Here is a 21,923-nt window from a genome sequence, read left to right on the forward strand (position 1 = left end):
GAAACATAAAAGTCCTTTAGCAAGGATGTCACCATTGTCTTTTAGACCTATTTCTTAAGCAAGCATTTGTTATCTCGATGAGATTGGGTCTGAAAGGATCATGTCTTATTGATGCAAAACCAGACTTGGATACAGGAGGTTCAAACTTTTCATTTTAAACATGCTTTACTGCTGATAGCGCATTTTCCAGGCAGCACGTGTAATGTGTTTTAGCAATCTGTTGGTGATAATGTTAAAATGTCGTAGCAATGGTACTGTACTCTTGGTAACTCAAATCTTCAAACCTCAGGAGGAGCAACACTATTTAGATTAAATTTGGCCCTTCCAAAGGACCCTACGTTGGGCCTTAAGCTTTGTGTGCTAATAAAAATGCATTGCCTGAAAATGTACTTTGAAACTCTTGATCCATCTTGTATTTGTCATTTTGCTTAATGTTTGCAATTTGTTTAGATAGTACCAAGCTTTTAAAGCTTTGTCTGTTGTACTTCTTCATCAGATGTTGGGTTTTCTCTTTACAAGATTCATAATACAAACCACAAGTTATCTCATGATTTTCTAAGGTCATAAATAGATGATACAGCTCAGGCTTGCAATAATTCAGGTGTTAAATCATCCTAGGGCAAATATTTTTTTGCCTAGATCCTATTTGTATTAATTTAATAGTAAACTAAGCAGTGTGTAATTTGTTTTTCTTCTTTAAATTTATTCAATTGAATTACTTTCAATGTTGGTCTAAAATATGGTTTCTTTTTGGACAGTTTTGATGATGGCTTGTGTTGGATTACAATTGATCATAAACTTTGACCCAGAATGATAAATTCATTGTGTATTTGGTTTGTTTGTCCTAGCAGAGTCAGTGGCCTTGTGCCATTTTGTACTCCATATCTGCTCTATAAACCTTTACATATTGGTAAACAATAGAAGCTTACATTTTACCAAATCCAGGGCATGTCTATTAAGAAAATTAGGATTGATTTAACATTTTCTACTTCCCTGAAGAAATGAATTATTATATTTCTTATAAATAAACCACAAGTGCTAAGATATTCCTGCAAGGTGTCATTCAATTTCGACAAGATGTTCCCCTTTCTGCTGTATTCTGTTTCTTACTTTGTTGTACAATAAAATGTTATGCTGCATGGGAATATCTGCTGTAAAGAGAGATTTGTACTAAATCATCATGTCTTATTTGTTCTTTTAGATTCAGCCACAAGAAATTAGCCCTCCACCTACTGCAAACCTGGATCGGACCAATGACAAAGTGTATGAGAACGTGACGGGGCTGGTAAAAGCTGTGATTGAAATGTCAAGTAGGATTCAACCAGCCCCTCCAGAGGAGTACGTACCAATGGTGAAGGTAAGGAGATGGTGTAGTGTTTTTCACAATCTTTTTGGTTGGTTTCACAGCAATGGAGCTGATCTTCTGATAGGGTACATACATTGTAATGTTTGAAAACTGCATGATTCGCAGAATTGAGCCTTTTATAACCACAGACATTCTTTTTCAAATGTATAGATTACAAAGTGTGATTCAGTAATATGTTACCGAATCAGAATCTGTGTTTAATGAATCAGTATTTGGAAGGCGTGGGTTCAGGACGTTCCTTCCAAAAATTTAATTGCAGTTCTATGTATGAATGTTTATCAACCGAATTATGGTTGCAAAACATTTTTTTTTACTGCACCTCAAAAATGGTTGTAACCATTCGCAAATGTTGTGAATGTTGAAAAAATATTTTTGTAAGAGCAGGTAGTGGTCTAGTGAACCACTGCCTACTCTTAATAAATGAAACCAAGTTTAATTTTATTTTTTTAAACGCATCCAGTTGTCCTTTAACCCCTTCCCTGCTCATGACGGAACCACTCCGTCATGAGCCACGGTTGCGCTGTGCTCATGACGGTGCGGTTCCGTCATGCTGCGGCCGTTGGCCGCCGCTCCGCCCACGCGGCGCTAATTCCCCGCCTGTGCGGGCGATTAGCGCAGTGGGCGGAGACGTGACGGAACCACTCCGTCATGAGCACAGCTCAACAGTGGCTCGTGACGGAGCGGTTCCGTCACAAGCACAGCGCCACCGCGCTGCCTCCAAATCCCCCCCAGCGCCGCGGCGGAATTCCTGCCGCGGCGAAGGGGTTAAGGAAAACAGGCTGCATTTAATAAAATAAAAACGATTGCTTTATTAAAAAGCAATCACAGTCATGATGGTCTACGGGCCAGCATTCCTTTGATGGCTGCATTTCCTAATGGGTCTCAAATTGCTACATACCTCATTAATATTCATATCATACACCGATTTGCGACCCATAGGATCATTATTTAACACTGGTATGTTTTTGTACATTGGGAATTGCAATGTGGCGTGGGTAATCTCTAAATTCTGTCCATATGGCACCAGATGTCTTTCTGTGCCTGCTCTCTTATTTGTCATGAAACCAAGATAGTCCTTTACCCACAGGGCAAGGATGTCAAGTGTATTTTATTTTGGTGCAATATAATAATAAAATTCCAATCTGTGGTGCTCAGATTCCTAGGTGGCGAAATATATTCCCTAACTTGTGCACGAAACATGGAGCCAAGACTTAATTCACTAGTGTTTCTGGCACCTCATTTGAAACAGTAACTATTTCTTTGAAAGATTCTGCTGCAAAGCAGGTTTGCTTTCTTATACTAATTAATAATGGTAAAGTAATTTGAAATTCTAAGCTAAATCTTCTCCCTGTCTATAGCCTTGTTGTTTTGGGAAGTTATACTTATGGTCTCTTGTTCTTCGTAACAGGTTACTTAAACTATTTTTTTTCCTTAAATAAATGTTGAAAACTGTAATCCTTTGTAACTACAAATGTAAATACATATCTTTAGTGTTTCCACGGCACATCTCTGCGTAGAACTCACAGATAAAATCATTGTTCTCCATGTTCTTTCAGATATTGGTACTGTGTTGCACTGACAACTTTGTCACTTCATCATTTCTATCACTTACAACATAGTTGGCTTCAGATAAAGACAGATATTAAAAGATGAGATCTTCTGTATCTGCATTAGTTGGAATTGCATTACCTGAATGCAGAAAACTTTGAGGCATCTGAAGATAAAAGCATGCCTTTGTCTCAGAACTGCACTTCCGCGCTCCAGCAACCTTTGAGTTCTGACTCTGATCTTTTGAAATGACAACACAGATGGTGGGGATTGTTTTCCCAGCACGGTGAGTATGAATATGTGTTCACGAACTTGCTGAAAGTTAGCGGATTGGACTCTTCCCCGGACACTGATTTGTATTCTCCCCAGGGCCATCAGCAGAAGAGAGTGTCTCCTTTGCTGTAATGAGACGAGCAGCAGAGGTATTAGACTTACAGCTGCCAACTATGGAAGTCAAAACTAATGTGTTGACAGAAGTTTTGCAACCTGAACACATTTTCTATGAACCTTTACTGCATTTAATAAAGCCTCAACAAATACCCTGGTTTAAACTTTGTTCCTGCCCGTAGGTGAACAGGCAGTTTGACGGTGGCCACAGATCCGTGCCAAACGTGCAAGCCTCCTTGATGGATATGCTGTTTTGTGGATCTTTAGCAAGAAGGCCTATTATGCTCATGGGCACATCATGAAAAGCCAGGTCATGACGCGTTCTTTAGGGCTTACTACCCCTGTGCAGCAGTGCATCGGTTTTGTCCCTATTGAGGCTACTCCAGAGGTTTGACGTACTGGGAACGCCAAGGCCTTAGGGGGCAACAAACTTAGCATTCCCCCCTCCCCTGCGCCATTAGCTTCCAGGCCACTTTAGTTTGCACTTCGTGACACACGACCACCCTGTGGGAGACGGGATCAGACATTTCCTTCAGGGTTGATAAAACATAACATCCGGCAGGTGGCTGTTCAGGTCTTTTAATGAGGCTATGCCCTTCCATTCCTTTTTGATCCCGTGCATCTGCCACCCACAACAGAACGGCTATCAGAGAAACACCTGTCCATCTTGCATTAAGAGGAGCAGGCTCTTTTGTCCAAATGGGCCACAGAGGATTCCGGCCCCAGAAATTGGGATTTACATTTACTACTGTTATTTCCACATGCCGAAGAAGGACAGAGGCCATAGTCCTGTTTTCGATCCCCACCCTTGGAACACCTTCATTCGTAAGGACAAAGTTCAAGATTCTCATGTTGGACCAAGTTCTGTCAGCCTTTGAGCCAGGTGACTGGCTGGTGGTTACTTTCATGTACCAGTCCTGCAGTCACAGACACTACTTGTTTATCCAGGTACGTCAGAGCCATTTTCAGTTTGTCGTGCTGCCCTTCCCCCTTACTAGTACCCCTCGAATGTTCACAAAATTAATGTCGGAGTTTGGGGATTCTGTTTTACCTTACTTCAACAACTGGCTGCTGGAGGAGGGCTTGCCACAGTCGGCCATAGACCAACATGCCAAAGTCACACCTGACTCTTTTGCAGAGGTTCCCCTTCATCAGAGTCGTCCGGTATAATTTGCAGTTTCAGATGTTCCATCCGTTACTATGAGTCTAGGACATTATGGTTATGATTCGCAGTGAGAGCTGGTTTGAGACTTCTTGGGCTCTTGACATCCTGCTTGTCAACTATTCCAGGTGGCGGTGGCAAAACGGGATGTAGCGCGCACTGGGGGGGGGGGGGGGGGGGGCACAATAGTGCCCCAGCTCCAAGAGTGGAAGGCAGGAATGGATATGTACATGGCGGCAGAAAGGGTCACCTATAAGGCAAGAGGGTGCCCGAGGAAATTCCGCAAGTTATGGGGCAAATGGAGGGCATATTATGGTCTAGATGGGGGGCTGGGTGAAGGTTAGCGGACCGTTCGGACGTCCCTCTTTTAATTATATATATAAGTCTCGACTCTCTTGTTTTTGAGCATTTCAGAAGGGGACGGAAAATGGGACGTTACAACGGAGAAATGTAATTGGCTGGGACTTGAGGGTTCAAGACGCCCTAAGGGGTTACGATGTGGGATTGTATGATGCATGGTCTGTATATGTATGTTGCTGCTAGACTGTGACCGATTTTGTTATGGTTTCTTTTGGTTTTGGTTTTTCGCAAAAAATCTAAATAAAAATATGGCAAAAGAATTGAAAAGTGAGCAGTTTTTAAACCAGTGTGGTATAGTTGGAGATATTGGCGAGGGTCAGATGATGATTTTTCAGAAGTGAAGGATGCCATTACGGTTGGAATTTCTATTAAAACAGCTCCGATAGAGTTTAAAAGTTACTGTACATAGATCACAGTTAAGGGGATGTATGGAGTTCGCTATCACTTTGCAAATCACTTAAGTTCAGGGACATTACTTCTATTCAATGTAACTAGGATTGTATTTCATTCAGTTGCAGCTTTGAGAAAGTTTGATGGGACAAAATACTTGTTGGCTGGACTGACGATTTTTCATCTTCAATTTATTCAAGACAATACATATAACGTTTCATTAAGAAAGCTTTGAAGACTTTTCTCTTACAATTCGTTTTTAAGTGTTTCAATGCCAAACCTTTCCATCTACAAAGTCTGACTACACTAGGCACTGAGACAATTGTGTAGCCTGGTGTGGCACTGTCAATACAGAACCATTACAGGCCAAACTGTTGGATGTTTTGTTGGTTTTATCTGGGGCCCTGCAATGGCTTGCAGTGGGTACTATTAAAGATTATTTGCTGGCACGTTTGGTCTTTTTATGTTTGTCAGACCAGCCGTCCATTTCAAAATAACCTGTTGTGATGAGGTGTGTAAAAGGTTTGACTTGTATGTTTCCTCCGAAACCTTTTGTAAGGCCTCGGTGGGATCTAAATTTGGTTCTCAGATTCCTCATATGCACTTCCTTCGAACCAATGCACAGCTGTCAGCTACGTAGTACTTAGTTTGTAAATAAATAAGTGTCAGGGCCCTGATCAGGATACCACAGCATCTTGCACCACACATTGCGCTACTAGTGACAATTCAGACTTTTTATACATTAAAAATGGCTAGTGCCTACCACCCAAGCGATTTTTGTTGCTTTGGGTGGCAGGTTTTAGTCATTTTTAATGTGTTCAGAATTATTATACTATTGTTGTGTTCATCACAAAATTGGATAAACCGCCCCACCATGTGGCTGGCTGTCATATGTCTCGATGTTGACAATTAAATGACGGTGCCGAACACCGGAAACCACTGCTTCAAATTAAGCACTCTGGAGGCTGTGTAATTGGTCTCCGGAACCTTAGCTTGTTGCATGATTTAAGTTCAAGCTCTCTCAGTGCAGCTGCCTTTCAACACCCTTTTTCCAGTTAAAGTGGTATTGGTGACCAGGGCGGCCTTTTTTGCAAAAGTCGTGACTGCCTTCCATGTTGGACAATCGATCACTCACCCAACTTTTGTTGCTCTGCTGCACCCCTCCAAAGAGGAGGAGACACTCCATCAGCTAGACCCCAAAAGACCTTTGAGTTTCTACATAGAATGCACTAAAAACCATTGGTAGGGGGTCTCCGGGGCGGGGGAGAAGGCAGTGCAGAAAAAAACTTTGTCAATGTGGATAGTAAGTGCAGAAAAGGACATTGTCAATGTGGATAGTCCTCTGCATTAAAATCTGCTGGCCAAGAAGCAGCCTCCAGAAGGATTAAGCGCCCATTCCACCAAAGCCAAGGATGCTACCACTTCCTTGGCAACCAGAATGCTTCGATATCTGTCAAGCCGCAATGTGGGCGTCAGTACATACATTCACAAAGCACTTTTGCTTGGCAGCCAGGTCTGCAGGTAGGGAATTCTGCCTAACCTAATGATCTGAGCCTTTCCACAGACACACCACACCCACTTTCAGACCCCCTCCCCCAAACACCTTGGAACGTACTGCTTTAGTATCTAAAGATGAGGAATATGCAGTTAGAAGTATCCATTAAAAGTAATAACGCTCTTTCTGGTGGATACTCTGTCTCACCACAGATTCCCCTCTGCCTCCCTGTTCTGTGGATTAGTCTCTTGTTTCCATCTACAAAGATCCAAAACTAGAGATGTGCACACTCGTACATCTGATTATTGTGGAGTTCCACTACCGAGGAAGCAGACAAAGTCAAGAAAGAAACTGATGTTGATCTGCAGGGGTGGCACTTATTTACAGCTCCATAGTCACTTCAGGATTGTACAAAATCAACACAGAGCATCAAAACACCACCTACCTGGCAGGAGCAATGCTGTTAAAATTATGCAGATGCAGTCTGGCATGTTCTAAAGGTGAGGAATCTGCAGTTAGAGTATCCACCAGAAAGAGTGCTACCAAAGGTAAGTAACTTGTTCATCTTGAGGGGGCATGGCCTGCTTGGAGTAAAGATGGCCGCATGACCTGGGAGCTCCGGCAATCGGGGCCTCCGCTTGCAGATATCAGTTGCAGAGGGTCTGTAATCCTGATGGTGCCTTAAGACCAGGGGCCACCATAAGCCTCCTTGGTTGCAGAGATGAACCTTGCCGCAGCTCCTATCCAACAGTGGAGCCTGCGCCCAAGGGGGAATCAACAAAATGGTGGCTGCAGAGTGAATACTGCCCGAGAGCTGCGCCAGGGACAGTGATGGGCAGGGAGTCATCGGGGGGGGGGGTTGGCAATGCCGTGCGGGCCAAAGACCTACAGGAGCAGATTGAGGTCGGGCGAGACTGAGGTTGACGACACTGAATGCATACCTGGCTGTGCAAGAGGCTGACAGATCTCAAATAAGGAGGGCGACTGGGCCTCGAGCTGCCAGCTAGCCAAACCCCACCAGGTTTGGTGAAGTGTGGGGCACACAAGAGGAAGGCGCAATAGCAGACTGTCTGGTTCACCTGTGTGGATGGTTGAGGCTGACTGCTTGAAGCAAGAGAGTCTGAGGTTGCACCATGTGTGAGGAGGGCCCAGAGCATCCGAAGAGAGTAGGGCCTAGCACTACGGTCGCAGTGAGAGCAAGCAGGCGCTGTGACTGCACTACTCAACATAACGCTGAACGACACTACGATGGCTCTACAAAGCATTATGGGGGGAAAATCTCTTAACTCCAGACAATGATTGATTGATTGATTGATTGATGTACTTATAGAGCGCAGCTATCACCCTACGGGCATCTTGGCGCTTGCATTGGGAACCCGTCCTGGTTTTTCCCTGTAAGATAACCCGTACTGGGCATCCCCAAGGTGAAAGCCAGGCATCCCGCCGCGGGGGGCCGTTGTGGAGATTAAGCAGGCTTGTTGCCCAGAGCTGCATAGTGTGAACTCGTGCTTAGAGTGGGCACCGAAGCGAGAATTATCGAGTCCGTGGACGATTGGGCTCTGGACCCTGCCGCGTCGGGAATCGAACCCAGGTCCCGGGTCTGATCTCTGCTTCAGGGTATGCCTCCTCTAACCAGTGAGCTACACTTCTCCTGCTGCATATCGGTTGTGGAAGAGACACAGGAAGCAGATAAGGAGAAACAGCTACATGTGGATCAAATCCAGTAATTAATTGAAACTGAAAAAGACGCAACAACCTGCACATATTAGGAGTGGCTGAGTCGCTAAACACCGGTAAGATAGAAACCTTTGTCGAGTCCTTTAACATAACGGTTTGGCGCAGCATCATTCATTATTTATCCAAGATGTTCCTCATTGAAATGGCACATAGATCTTTGGCTCCCGACCTCGTCTGAGCACACCTGCCTGCCCCATTATAGCCAAATTGCTGCACGTTTCTGCCTGCAAAAAAGAGACTACCTGATCTTAACATTCAATATGCCATGTTACTCGGCTGTGAATAATCTAATAAAGGAACAAAAATCCTCACTGAGCCACAGCAGGTGACTGCTTACCCTTGTGGGGATCCTGATGACTACAAGCTGTTAGTGGCAAAGTGCCGCTGGTCACTGTTCGAAGATGAACAGCTTTGTGGGCCTTGCAGGGGACTACGGAGGTGAATGACCTACCGGATGCCGATTGACATCACTATGACCCTGTAGGAAAGTAGGATCTACTTTCATGGTTACCCCCACTTTTTGCTGGTGTAGATATGTTTTTTTTTTTTTTTTTTTTTTTTTTATTAGTCTGGCTGGGATCCTGCTAATCAGGACCAGAGCCACTGTGCTTCCTCCCTAAATTTGACATGGTAAGTACTTTGGTAACTCCACAACTGGCTACTGATGTACCCTAGTAAGCCCCTAGTATATGATTCTAAGGTACCAGGGCATAGGTACACCAGGGGTCTTCCATGTGCTGCAGCTTGTATTATGCCACCCATGAGAGACAACTCAACCTGTGACTACATTGCAGCCTTTTTAAGCTGGTGCTAGCACCACTTACAACAGATATAAGTTTCCTTGTGTCTATGGTCACTACACTTAAAACCTGTAAGTCACTCCTAAGGCAGACCTTCCAATCCTGAAGGCAGGGTGCTGGGTTATAAGTGTGAGGGCGCCCCTGCATGAGCAGGACACCCCTACAAACCCCGGAGTCAATTCTCCAGGCTTTGTGCGGTCAGCCATTTTGATACATATAGTGGCCATGTGTCATTAAGCGATGGCTAACTATATAGTGGCTGTGCCGAACCTGGGCAAGTTTGGTATCAAACATGTTGGAATGCAGTTACAGAGGCATAACACAACTAAACAGGCAGAGAATGAAGAACCACCCTCCACAATGGACAAGGAGTGGGAGTCTATGGAGGTCCGACAATTAATGCTTAATCTCCAACCCAGCCTCTCCTCCATAGATGAGAAAATAGGCATGTCAACGGCTGCATCACAGAAGCGAAATGCTGCATATCGGTTGTGGAAGAGACACAGGAAGCAGATAAGGAGAAACAGCTACATGTGGATCAAATCCAGTAATTAATTGAAACTGAAAAAGACGCAACAACCTGCACATATTAGGAGTGGCTGAGTCGCTAAACACCGGTAAGATAGAAACCTTTGTCGAGTCCTTTAACATAACGGTTTGGCGCAGCATCATTCATTATTTATCCAAGATGTTCCTCATTGAAATGGCACATAGATCTTTGGCTCCCGACCTCGTCTGAGCACACCTGCCTGCCCCATTATAGCCAAATTGCTGCACGTTTCTGCCTGCAAAAAAGAGACTACCTGATCTTAACATTCAATATGCCATGTTACTCGGCTGTGAATAATCTAATAAAGGAACAAAAATCCTCACTGAGCCACAGCAGGTGACTGCTTACCCTTGTGGGGATCCTGATGACTACAAGCTGTTAGTGGCAAAGTGCCGCTGGTCACTGTTCGAAGATGAACAGCTTTGTGGGCCTTGCAGGGGACTACGGAGGTGAATGACCTACCGGATGCCGATTGACATCACTATGACCCTGTAGGAAAGTAGGATCTACTTTCATGGTTACCCCCACTTTTTGCTGGTGTAGATATGTTTTTTTTTTTTTTTTTTTTTTTTATTAGTCTGGCTGGGATCCTGCTAATCAGGACCAGAGCCACTGTGCTTCCTCCCTAAATTTGACATGGTAAGTACTTTGGTAACTCCACAACTGGCTACTGATGTACCCTAGTAAGCCCCTAGTATATGATACTAAGGTACCAGGGCATAGGTACACCAGGGGTCTTCCATGTGCTGCAGCTTGTATTATGCCACCCATGAGAGACAACTCAACCTGTGACTACATTGCAGCCTTTTTAAGCTGGTGCTAGCACCACTTACAACAGATATAAGTTTCCTTGTGTCTATGGTCACTACACTTAAAACCTGTAAGTCACTCCTAAGGCAGACCTTCCAATCCTGAAGGCAGGGTGCTGGGTTATAAGTGTGAGGGCGCCCCTGCATGAGCAGGACACCCCTACAAACCCCGGAGTCAATTCTCCAGGCTTTGTGCGGTCAGCCATTTTGATACATATAGTGGCCATGTGTCATTAAGCGATGGCTAACTATATAGTGGCTGTGCCGAACCTGGGCAAGTTTGGTATCAAACATGTTGGAATGCAGTTACAGAGGCATAACACAACTAAACAGGCAGAGAATGAAGAACCACCCTCCACAATGGACAAGGAGTGGGAGTCTATGGAGGTCCGACAATTAATGCTTAATCTCCAACCCAGCCTCTCCTCCATAGATGAGAAAATAGGCATGTCAACGGCTGCATCACAGAAGCGAAATGCTGCATATCGGTTGTGGAAGAGACACAGGAAGCAGATAAGGAGAAACAGCTACATGTGGATCAAATCCAGTAATTAATTGAAACTGAAAAAGACGCAACAACCTGCACATATTAGGAGTGGCTGAGTCGCTAAACACCGGTAAGATAGAAACCTTTGTCGAGTCCTTTAACATAACGGTTTGGCGCAGCATCATTCATTATTTATCCAAGATGTTCCTCATTGAAATGGCACATAGATCTTTGGCTCCCGACCTCGTCTGAGCACACCTGCCTGCCCCATTATAGCCAAATTGCTGCACGTTTCTGCCTGCAAAAAAGAGACTACCTGATCTTAACATTCAATATGCCATGTTACTCGGCTGTGAATAATCTAATAAAGGAACAAAAATCCTCACTGAGCCACAGCAGGTGACTGCTTACCCTTGTGGGGATCCTGATGACTACAAGCTGTTAGTGGCAAAGTGCCGCTGGTCACTGTTCGAAGATGAACAGCTTTGTGGGCCTTGCAGGGGACTACGGAGGTGAATGACCTACCGGATGCCGATTGACATCACTATGACCCTGTAGGAAAGTAGGATCTACTTTCATGGTTACCCCCACTTTTTGCTGGTGTAGATATGTTTTTTTTTTTTTTTTTTTTTTTTATTAGTCTGGCTGGGATCCTGCTAATCAGGACCAGAGCCACTGTGCTTCCTCCCTAAATTTGACATGGTAAGTACTTTGGTAACTCCACAACTGGCTACTGATGTACCCTAGTAAGCCCCTAGTATATGATACTAAGGTACCAGGGCATAGGTACACCAGGGGTCTTCCATGTGCTGCAGCTTGTATTATGCCACCCATGAGAGACAACTCAACCTGTGACTACATTGCAGCCTTTTTAAGCTGGTGCTAGCACCACTTACAACAGATATAAGTTTCCTTGTGTCTATGGTCACTACACTTAAAACCTGTAAGTCACTCCTAAGGCAGACCTTCCAATCCTGAAGGCAGGGTGCTGGGTTATAAGTGTGAGGGCGCCCCTGCATGAGCAGGACACCCCTACAAACCCCGGAGTCAATTCTCCAGGCTTTGTGCGGTCAGCCATTTTGATACATATAGTGGCCATGTGTCATTAAGCGATGGCTAACTATATAGTGGCTGTGCCGAACCTGGGCAAGTTTGGTATCAAACATGTTGGAATGCAGTTACAGAGGCATAACACAACTAAACAGGCAGAGAATGAAGAACCACCCTCCACAATGGACAAGGAGTGGGAGTCTATGGAGGTCCGACAATTAATGCTTAATCTCCAACCCAGCCTCTCCTCCATAGATGAGAAAATAGGCATGTCAACGGCTGCATCACAGAAGCGAAATGCTGCATATCGGTTGTGGAAGAGACACAGGAAGCAGATAAGGAGAAACAGCTACATGTGGATCAAATCCAGTAATTAATTGAAACTGAAAAAGACGCAACAACCTGCACATATTAGGAGTGGCTGAGTCGCTAAACACCGGTAAGATAGAAACCTTTGTCGAGTCCTTTAACATAACGGTTTGGCGCAGCATCATTCATTATTTATCCAAGATGTTCCTCATTGAAATGGCACATAGATCTTTGGCTCCCGACCTCGTCTGAGCACACCTGCCTGCCCCATTATAGCCAAATTGCTGCACGTTTCTGCCTGCAAAAAAGAGACTACCTGATCTTAACATTCAATATGCCATGTTACTCGGCTGTGAATAATCTAATAAAGGAACAAAAATCCTCACTGAGCCACAGCAGGTGACTGCTTACCCTTGTGGGGATCCTGATGACTACAAGCTGTTAGTGGCAAAGTGCCGCTGGTCACTGTTCGAAGATGAACAGCTTTGTGGGCCTTGCAGGGGACTACGGAGGTGAATGACCTACCGGATGCCGATTGACATCACTATGACCCTGTAGGAAAGTAGGATCTACTTTCATGGTTACCCCCACTTTTTGCTGGTGTAGATATGTTTTTTTTTTTTTTTTTTTTTTTTATTAGTCTGGCTGGGATCCTGCTAATCAGGACCAGAGCCACTGTGCTTCCTCCCTAAATTTGACATGGTAAGTACTTTGGTAACTCCACAACTGGCTACTGATGTACCCTAGTAAGCCCCTAGTATATGATACTAAGGTACCAGGGCATAGGTACACCAGGGGTCTTCCATGTGCTGCAGCTTGTATTATGCCACCCATGAGAGACAACTCAACCTGTGACTACATTGCAGCCTTTTTAAGCTGGTGCTAGCACCACTTACAACAGATATAAGTTTCCTTGTGTCTATGGTCACTACACTTAAAACCTGTAAGTCACTCCTAAGGCAGACCTTCCAATCCTGAAGGCAGGGTGCTGGGTTATAAGTGTGAGGGCGCCCCTGCATGAGCAGGACACCCCTACAAACCCCGGAGTCAATTCTCCAGGCTTTGTGCGGTCAGCCATTTTGATACATATAGTGGCCATGTGTCATTAAGCGATGGCTAACTATATAGTGGCTGTGCCGAACCTGGGCAAGTTTGGTATCAAACATGTTGGAATCATACCCCAACACAGTTTCCAGTGTTGGCGGTATGATTCCATGCACTGGAGGGCTCCTCCGGGAAGCCCCCAGTACTCCCGGTAACAGCCTTTCAGGGTCTGCTAGCAAACTAGTGTTGCTGCCGACCACAGGCACGATTCTGCCCTCCTGTTGCTGTGCTGAGCTAGAGCAGAGAAAGGTAGAACAATAGGTTTCCTGTCACAGGGAGGAGTGACCACCTCCCAGACAGGACTTTGTTCATTGGGCTGGGGGCACTTGCCAGGCCACCAGACTGCTTTGAAGGGCACATTTGGTCCCACCCTTGCATACTCCGGTTTGAGCCAGTTCAGGGAGCCCTTGGCTCCCGCACAAAACTGGACAATGGACATGGGAGTATCCTCCCCTCTGTCCAGTTCCTCCTCTTGGGTGGACCCCTGAGTCGTCCTAACCCCTTTCTTAGGGTATAAAAGGGCTTACCGGTGGGTCCTCCGATTCATTGTGGGACTAGACTCATTGGCACCTCACCTACACGCTGTATGTATGGAAGCCCAGTAGAGGGGTGAACTACCTGGCTCAATACATGAAGCCATAATCATTACTCTGCTTAAACCCAATAAATCTGATATTGATTGTGACTCTTATAGACCGCTGTTGCTGATGAATTGCAATGCGAAAATTCTAGTAAACTGACTCTTACCATTGCTGCCGAACCTGGTCCTTCCCCCATCAAGCAGGGTTTGTGCCGGGAAGAACAACTGCATATAACCTGCGATCACTTTTTGCCCTTTTTCACCAAATATCTCTGGAAACTGAAGCTGCTGTAATTTTTCTAGTTGCCACTAAGGCATTTGATTCCTTCGAATGGAGCTTCTTGTTCGCAACACTACAACGTATGGGTATCCCCCACTCCTTTCTACAACTAGTTAAATTACACTACTCAAAACCAATTGCTAGCCTATACCTAAATGGGCAAGTCTCAGCACCTATTAAGATTAACAGAGGTACCCAGCAGAGGTGTCCACTATCTCCTATACATTTCGCTATAGCGCTGGAACCCCTTGCATCTACTCTACACCAAGACTATAGTCCTTACTCTCTGTGATTTAGTGGCAGACCCGTTTCGATTTCTCTATTTGCAGATGATATTACTTTATACGTACGTAATCCCCAGACTGGGCTTCATCTCCTTCTAAGGGAATTCATTCAATTTGGAGAATGTGAGGACTCTCCATCAATTGGAAAAAGTTAAACATATTCCCCTTACACAAATACATTTGAGCTACAGTACACATTGGCCTGGTCAGACTCTTCTATTAAGTACTTGGGAGTATGGATTAGTCTAGACACTGAGGAAGTACTAGTTCTAAATGATGAAAGAGCCATCTCTAAGCTGGAGGAGCAAATAACCGGTTGGCTAAAGCTGCCATTATCCATGGCGGGACGAAATGGATTTCTATATACTTTGTGAATATACCCATCACACTGACCAAATCATTTTTAATAGTCTCCCCACCCTTCTAGTGCAGCTCACTTGGGCAGGTAAATAACGGCAAGTAGCCTGGTCCACCCTAACACTACCATACCATATGGAAGGGGTTGCTGTACCAGATATGGAGCTTTACTTCTTAGGGCTAGGGCGCACTTTGCCTATAAGCCCCCAAATACTTGCCCACCTTGCTGTTGGAACTGATGTAGCTCATCCAACACCTTTGAATGTAGCATTATAGAATTAAGTCTGTTACAGCACGGGTGAAATAAACGTACAATGCGTGCATGAGACAAGATAAGACAGAAGATAGCCTTATTTGATAGAGACTTCTAGCCGTAGATTCCATACCTTAGAACTTTCCACAGCCATCAAACTGGATCCAGAAGATTATTCGTCAGCAGTACCCCTTTGCACCAGTTAGTGGTGTCAATTAGCTCTGTGTTTGTCGTCGTCCGCATCAGAAGTGACATCTTTGTACCTATATATATTATTTCTGCACCAGCCAGTGCTTATCCCGAGAAGAGCACCCCTCAATGTTTTCTCGACTTCTTTTGAGGTTTACTTCCTGGTGTGTCGAGGATGTCCTCGGGCAAGTCGGGTTTCAAGCCCTGCAGCGCTGGTCACCGGCTGATGTCAGCGACGGACCTGCACCTTGTTTGCCTTTGGTGTTTGGAGTGCAACCAAGACATGCTCCGATTGCCAAGTCATGGCTCTGAAGGCTTTGAGGGAGCGTACGAGACTGCAACGGTCAATGGGAAAGTCTCGAGACCTATCACGGAGCCTGAACTCCTTTTCATTGTGCTCGAATTCATTGGGACAGTCAGGTAGAAGGCATAGGAAGAAGAGTAATAAGTCTGAGGGAGCGTGGGCGTTCTAGGCCTAGTTATCTGGAACCTGCGCCTAGGCCAACTCCGTACTTCCCTGAATTTCCAAAGGCCGGAGCAACCCCCGCCCAGATGGAAGAGTTTTATAGGCCATGCACCTTTTTTTTGGGAGGTCCAACCCCAACAACCCGCCTTCAGACCTGCGTGGTCGGAAGGGGCCTCATATGGTCCTGCTGCTCCAGTTCCGGTGGGACCCCACAGATCCATTGCTGGATTCAGACTGTCCCCATCGTCGTCTCTGACTGAAACAGAGCTGGAGGGGTGTCATCTGACTCCCATTCCAGAGAAAGCCCTGCCTCCAAGATCAGTGCCTTAGCTTTATTTTTATCTGTTAGGCCTCAAGGAAGACTGCGAGGGGTCGCTGGTCCCTTTAGAATACCAGTCCTATGATGTGTGGAGTGTGGACTGATGTGAGGACCTGGGCGAGGCCAGCGACCTGGATACTTCTCTAGTTGTTGGTATGCTTTCTCCCCTACTGTGGCTATGGAGGAGGGAGTATCTGACACAATGGTGATGCGTAGGGTGGCTGAGGAACTTTACCTTCAGTTGCCCACGGTGACAGTCAAGTCTAATCTCTTGACGGAGGTGCTTCAACCAAGAGTCTCCACACCAGAATCCTTACTCCCGTTCAATGACACCATCACTGACGTCCATTTGGTTATCTGGTCCCAACCCAACATAGGGGCTTGTGTAACAAGAAGATTGCCTACCGCCATTGCCCGCACCCAGGGACCCTAACTTCTTGACACAACATCCTACCCCTGATAGCCTGGTCGTCCAAGCCTCCACTTCCCAAGGCGCTTTGCCTACTGCTTCCTCAGATAGGGATTCCAAGAGGCTTAACTCATTTGGAAAGAATGTTTTCTTTCGCCAGCCTGGCTTTGCAGTCCATGAAAACCGCATGCCTTTTGGGTCGTTATTTTCACACTTTGTGGGATACAGTTGCGCGCGTGTTGCCACAGGTCCCGGAGGAGCCCGGGCTATACTTTCCCAAGCTACTGCTGATGGGAGAGATGCAACAAAATTCACAACTTGGTGCAGACTTGACACAACTCGCTGAGCAGAGTGGTTTCAACAAAATTGGGCCTTAGGCACAATGCCTGGCTGAGAACGACTGAGTTCTCAGGGGATGGCCAGGCTTCCCTTCAATGGAACCCAGGTCTTCAGACACAAGGCCGATTTGCCCTCTAACGCTTTAAGGATTCTCATGCTACGGCCAGGTTCTTAGGCCTCTCTGCAGTCTCACGTCCATCCCAATCTGCCTTTTGCGGCCACGGAATGGGCTTACAGCCTTCCCAATTCCACCCCAACTACCTCGTCGCACAGGCTCCCCTGCCTCTGCTTGACCGAGGAATTGGTACCCACAATCCTCGTAGGTCAGGTGGCCAGTGGTCCGGTCAGTCCGCCACCACCACCACAGAAACAGCCTCCTAGTCTGCCCCTTTACCACCAGGGGCATCCGGTTGATGATAGGTGGATTTTGCAGATCGCCCACCATCTCGTGATCCGCTGATGGACAATCTTCTGTGCCTTCTGTGCAAAGGAGGTCACAGCTCTCTTGACCAAGAGGCCATAGAGAGGATTCCGGTGCCAGAAGTCTCCCACCTCCAGACTGATTCACCTGATACTGTTTCTACGTATGCCACATCTTATGTTAACACATAAGACTATGTCCACTGCCGTCACACTCTATTGCCTACCGACTGTTCTTCTGTCTTTTCCACTTACTTATACTGCTCCCTCTGATCTGTCCTCCCCATTTCCCCTCTTCATCTGATCTTTCCTCTATGCTTTACCCCCATCATATTCTCTATTTCTCAAATCTCATCGTACATCAACTATATGATCACTAATGTAATTGTCTAAACTGCACCCTACTGGTTTTAATTCTATATCTTGATTATCTCTGACATACGTTTTTCCCTAATCCTATCATGTTTCTAAAAACAACCCTACCTCCTCCCTTCTCATTCTCTTTGTCATAACTTCTGTATTTTGTAAACTGCACGTTCGCTCTATTAACCCCACAGCCCTGAAGAAGCTCCAGGCCGGATGGCCATGTAAAAGGGGGCGAAACACGTGTTGGCTGTCCTTTTCTTTTCTTGCTCTTCTTCGTCAGAAGCTCTTAAATGAGCTACAACACGTCCATATAAAGAATTATCACTATGAACCCAGAGTATTGGAATTGTTTTTGAATTACCTGATTACTTTTACTTGTCCTGACTTCTCATTTGGAACTTTATCGTGATTAGGGGGTTAGGGGTCTCCCCCCTGTCTAGGAAAAGTACAGCAACTATATCTGCTCAATACAAAACGGTCAGTAAGGGATTGAGACCCATCACCCCTTTCCTCGCAGCATACCTACTAGTGTTTGTTTGCTTTGGATTCTCATAACACATATTAATTGAAAGCCCTAGCAGAGTGGCATATAATACTGACGCTCCTATGTTGTAGTAACATTGTTGACCTTGAAGCCAGTCGGCAAAACTGGTTATTGTTCCTGCTTTTATTTTTCATCGCATAGTCAGTGAAGGTTAAATGACTGGTGCAGTGGTCAGTGAAGCAACAGTGGGAGTGTACAATGTGTTACAATTCCTTAAATCACAGAAGTTAAATGATATTTGGAATTAGATCTGAGGTGACCCAAAAATAAGTCTACTGGAATCCTGAGAGCTGTACAGGGGCCTCCGATATTCATTAACAGTGACAAGACTGACCATTTTCATTTGTTTAATTCATTATAGTGTTCAGTGTTCAATAGCAGTCTGAAATTAGAAGCTCATGGATATTTCCGTTAGGACCTTAAAGCATTCACGGTTACACAGAAAGATGCATTTGTTATTAAATTCTGATTTTATTGTAAATCTTTCCCACAGGGTGTTGGTTTGGCACTAAGAACATTATTGGCAACAGTAGATGAAACCATTCCAGTTCTACCTGCAAGCACTCACAGAGAGGTACAGTGTAATGTTACTTGCTTCTTATGTGCATAGTATGTAAAATGGCGAAGGCTGCACTACTAAAATCCTAGGTTATTTCTTAAAAAAGGATAATTGTACTGCTGAGAAATAGATCCTCAATCAGAGCAGTATCTGTAATTAATTTAGCACTGCAATGCTGTTATTATAGTAGTCGGAGTCTTTGAGATACAATGATGTTCGCTAAACTAATGTGCTAAAAAATGATTTTAAAGTACCTTCCAATCAACTTAGGTGATAACAATCCTGCATTTGTGCAAATTAATTGTTTTATTTTTTGTCATTCTGGCAATAGCATAGTACTGCATTGTGTGTAAATGCATGGCATCCAATGCTGTTGCATGTCCTACAAGCTTCTTCTGTTTATTATGCACAATGTGTCAAATCTGAAAACCTTAATCACAGAGCACCTTTTGATTTAGATGTAGCAAATGCAAAGCAGGTCTATGTGCATAGTTTCATTAGAGTGAACAAGGTTAGGAACTCATCTGTGGATTGACTGCCTGGTGCAGTGGCTAGAAGGAAGCTTTTCCAGAGCTTGTATGCTTCTGCGGAGAAAGAGACTACATGTTGTCTGATAGTGAGGACATGGCATGCCTTTGGAGTCCACCGAGTGCTATGCTAGTCAAAGCTGAAACGAGTTGAACAGTTAGATTCTGAATCTTACAGAAGTATATTGTTTGCTTTTCAGCCATTTTCCTAGCCTATGGGGACATATTATTCACCAGTTCTAGGTCGCTTTGCCTCTACAGGGCTTATTTAAGCTGGCTTTGCGCATATTTAAATAAGTGTGATCCTCAAGTCTACTTTAGTTGTGCTGGGCCATAGTGGGATCCGCCTCTCAGGATTATCCCCACCTTTGATGATACTTGCTTCCGTAATTCCAGGTAATGTGATCTTTATTGGGTATTTTTAAATTTATTGTGAGTCAGTTTAAAGTGGCTGAGCCCCTTCCTCAAGCCCACTTGAGTTGTTGTGACTGGGTATTGAGGGATCTGTCTTCTGAGGTTATTTCAGCACTAGACCAAAGCTGATTCATTATTTTGAGGCAGGCTGTCCCTGTATTAGTAGTCTTTAAGTGACTTTTGGACATGATTAAATGAGTTCCTCCCTTCAGTACTCTGGTACATGTCACTGTACCTTGCAAACACAAGGAGATGATGGACGTAGAGCTGAAACTTTTCAGACGCTCGCTCCCAGTCTCAGATCTAGATTGAATCCATCATCGTTCTTTAGCTCACTTTGCCACCCCAGTTCAAACCCAGCCATATGCAAATCAGTCTTGACCCTGTTCCTCAAGGGAACAGTTCAGCCGAACTGCCAAGTCAGGTCTTTCCAGGACCGAAAACAAGCATCCTGGGACCGGTTTCAGGGTAACAGCCCTCATCAGCTAGGCAACTTGCATCCAGTGGAAAAGTGAGAAAAGGACTCGCGTCTGAGCATACCCTGCCAACTTAGGGCAAACAAAGCAAACACAAGGAGATGATGGATGGAGCGCTGAAACTTTTCAGACACTCACCCCAGTCACAGATCTGGGTTTAATCCTTGTTTTTGCTTTGTCCACCCTAAGGTGGCAGGGTATGAATGTCAATTTACATTCAAGAAAAACATATTTAGTGGATCCACGTTTCCTAGAGTAAAATGTGAGTTACATGTTTTGGGATTTTCTGTTTCTCTTACTTGTTCGCCTCTTTTCTCTGGATTTTTATTTTGGTGAATGATGCATGTATATGAAGTGTTTCAAAGTGGTTATATGCCCTGTGGTAGACAGCCACACTGTATTAAACTCTCAGATGCAAAATGTGGGCAAAGGACTATGAAATTGGTTATAATACTCCAGTCAATCTCCTGCTCATAGCCATAAAGGTTAGGTTGCGATACATACTTGCAGTCACTGAGCCATCAAATTAGCACTACCATCGCAATGTCCCACTTATGAGCTGTAGAACCAAGACTAGAATGGCAACCTCCAAAACCAATGAAAATATAGACTGTTCTTCTATTTCTCAAAATCATTGAGGAAAGACATACATTATCTTGAGTTAAAAGGAAATGGAAAATCAAACATATGCCGTCCAGTAAGTAATAGGAGTTTTTCCAGACACTTTTAGCCAAAGTATTAGAAGAGGCTGAAATGACAATGTAGATAAGAGCCTAAAGAAATACAATTCTGATTAATGCTTCTAACCACAGGTTGTGAATATTCCCAAGGCAGTTCTCCTGCACCACACATGCAGAATTACGTCAGTTAATTTCTTTCTATGCCTTCTGGCGCAGATCCGGAGTTACCCTTGTTCTTTTCCAGTCCTTTCTCAGTACAATTGTACCAGTGTGCAAGGGAAATGTCACCATCTAAGACAACAGGGTTCCAGCCATGTAGGGACGCAAATACCCGAATGACAGACCCTTACGTAGTGTCCCTTTGCTTAGTAGGTTCAGAGGCCAGGGCCTGTGATGACAGCGCCCAGCTGAATCTGAAGGCCATTCGGGAGCACAAGACAAAGCTGCTTGCCGCCAAATATCAGAAGGCTTCGCGCCAGGACCAGTTGAAGTCAAAAGGAAGGCTTTTTCCCATAGCAGGTCGTCGTGCCCAAAATCTTAGGGCAAGTCTAAAAAAGAAACATAAAAACCTACCCATTCCTGCCACTCTTAAACTCCAAAAAGGACCCGAGGGTGTCATCATACAACCTGGTCTTGCTCCCACTCTGCATTGGAACCGAACCATGGGGTTGGTGAAGTCGCAGTACAAAAGGGGTTGGTGATGGACGAGGCATCAGAACCAATCAAACCCTCACACCCAGTCAACAGATCTGGGTTTGATCCATCACCGTTCTTTAGCCCACTCTGCCAACCCAGTTCGGACATGGCCATATGCAAATCAGTCTGACCCTGTGCCTCATGGGACCAGTCCAGCCCGAACTGCCAAGCCATGCCTTCCCTCGACCGTTTTAGGTCTCGCCTAGCGATG

At 45.0% G+C, this 21,923-nt stretch overlaps 1 protein-coding gene across 18 annotated transcripts in view; it reads left to right on the forward strand.

Moving 5' to 3' along the window:
• The window catches only part of PTK2 (protein tyrosine kinase 2), a 799,547-nt gene that overhangs the window by 745,038 nt on the left and 32,586 nt on the right, over positions 1 to 21,923 (forward strand). For all 18 annotated transcript variants that reach the window (XM_085604846.1, XM_085604845.1, XM_085604850.1 and 15 more), the window contains 2 exons: positions 1,202 to 1,357; positions 18,854 to 18,934. In XM_085604846.1, the coding sequence (XP_085460972.1) occupies positions 1,202 to 1,357; positions 18,854 to 18,934 (237 nt within the window). The remainder of the gene's footprint in view (positions 1 to 1,201; positions 1,358 to 18,853; positions 18,935 to 21,923) is intronic.

Source organism: Triturus cristatus, chromosome 5_1, assembly GCF_964204655.1.
Source record: "Triturus cristatus chromosome 5_1, aTriCri1.1, whole genome shotgun sequence".
NCBI lineage: Eukaryota > Metazoa > Chordata > Amphibia > Caudata > Salamandridae > Triturus > Triturus cristatus.